The sequence below is a fragment of the Echinops telfairi genome, unplaced genomic scaffold, assembly GCF_000313985.2.
Source record: "Echinops telfairi isolate 266 unplaced genomic scaffold, ASM31398v2 ScPeMD7_7457;HRSCAF=8495, whole genome shotgun sequence".
Taxonomy (NCBI): Eukaryota; Metazoa; Chordata; class Mammalia; order Afrosoricida; family Tenrecidae; genus Echinops; species Echinops telfairi.
Window position 1 is genome coordinate 46,653,906 of NW_022111357.1, and position 1,251 is coordinate 46,655,156.

The 1,251-nt window shown below is 63.7% G+C and overlaps 1 protein-coding gene across 4 annotated transcripts in view; it reads right to left on the reverse strand.

Annotated features, from left to right (window-relative positions):
* The window catches only part of BABAM1 (BRISC and BRCA1 A complex member 1), a 9,163-nt gene that overhangs the window by 4,444 nt on the left and 3,468 nt on the right, over positions 1–1,251 (reverse strand). For all 4 annotated transcript variants that reach the window (XM_045299163.1, XM_045299164.1, XM_045299162.1 and 1 more), the window contains 2 exons: positions 578–698; positions 425–503 (listed from right to left, as the gene is read on the reverse strand). In XM_045299163.1, the coding sequence (XP_045155098.1) occupies positions 425–503; positions 578–698 (200 nt within the window). The remainder of the gene's footprint in view (positions 1–424; positions 504–577; positions 699–1,251) is intronic.

The following is a 1,251-nucleotide window of genomic DNA, read 5'->3' on the forward strand; positions in this document are numbered from 1 at the left end:
GCCACAGCGGGTTCACCCCGTTCATGCCACCCAGAGGGTCCTTGGTGCACACGGTGGCAGGTCCATCAAGACCAGGTGCCGAGTCTCCCCCAACTCCCCGCACCCCAAGCGTGGCAGAGTGGACCTGCTCCATGAGGTTTCCCTGGCTGTGAGCTCTACAGAGGGTTTGGCCGGGCCTTTCCAGTGTGATGCCCCCGGCGGGGATTTGAACTGCCAACCTCTGGCTAGCAGCCAAGCGTAAACTGCTCTCCCCACAGTCTCCTTGTTCTCCTTTTAGAGGACGGGAGATGGAAGTTCAGTGCTGGGATCTGGACCGGCCCAGGCCCTGCCCCCTGTCCCCCAGTCGGGGTGACAGGAAGGGACAGGGACACACACACACACACACACACACACACGCGCGCGCGGAGCCCCCTGAAGAGGATACTGAAGGTGGAGCAGGAGGCAGTCTCCAGGTCGTAGAGGCAGCTGCACAGTTCTCGGGGGTCAGAGGTCAGGCCTGACAACTGCGGGGAGCAGAGGACTCAGTGTGTGTTGGGGTGTTGGGGGGTCCAGGCCTCGCCCCCGCCCGCCCCCTCACCCAGGCCGTGTCGTCGTTGACCACCACCAGGGCGAACTCGTGGCTCTTGCAGATCCTGTGCTTGGTCCGGACGAACATCTCGATCATCTTCTGGGAGACGTTGAGGGCGTTGGTTTTGGAGCTGCGGACCGAGGCCGGGGGTCAGGGGTGCTGAGGCAGGGCCTCCTGGACTAGGGGACCCTGGCACCCCTTGCCCATCCAACTGGGGGGGCCTCTACCAGCCCCACGCTTCCCCAGTTCCCAGCAGGACCCCTGGGCCTGCCCAGCTCTGACCTTGCCCTTCGGTCCCACCCCAGCTCTGCTGGGCCAGGCCCCAGTGAAGGGAGAGGAGGGCAGATTCACCCCAGGACGGCCCACAGTCCTGCCTCGCTGCGGGAGCCTGCAGACTCCGAACAGGGACTGTTGGGTCAGCCGGGCCTGGCTCCAAATCCCATTTTCCACTTTGGGCCCTGAGACCTGCTTCTCAGAGCCTGTTATGGCCTAGATTGTGCCCCCCGGCCCCCAATCTGTGTTGCAAATTTTAGCCCCTAGACCTGGGGATGCGCCGTGCTTTGGAAAGAGCTTTCTTTGCATGGTCAGCGTCGCGCATCAGAGGGGAGGGGAGGGGAGACAGATGCCACCTGCAGGTCCCCATCGGGGCAACTCTGACCTGGGAGACTCCACATTGGCAGGGT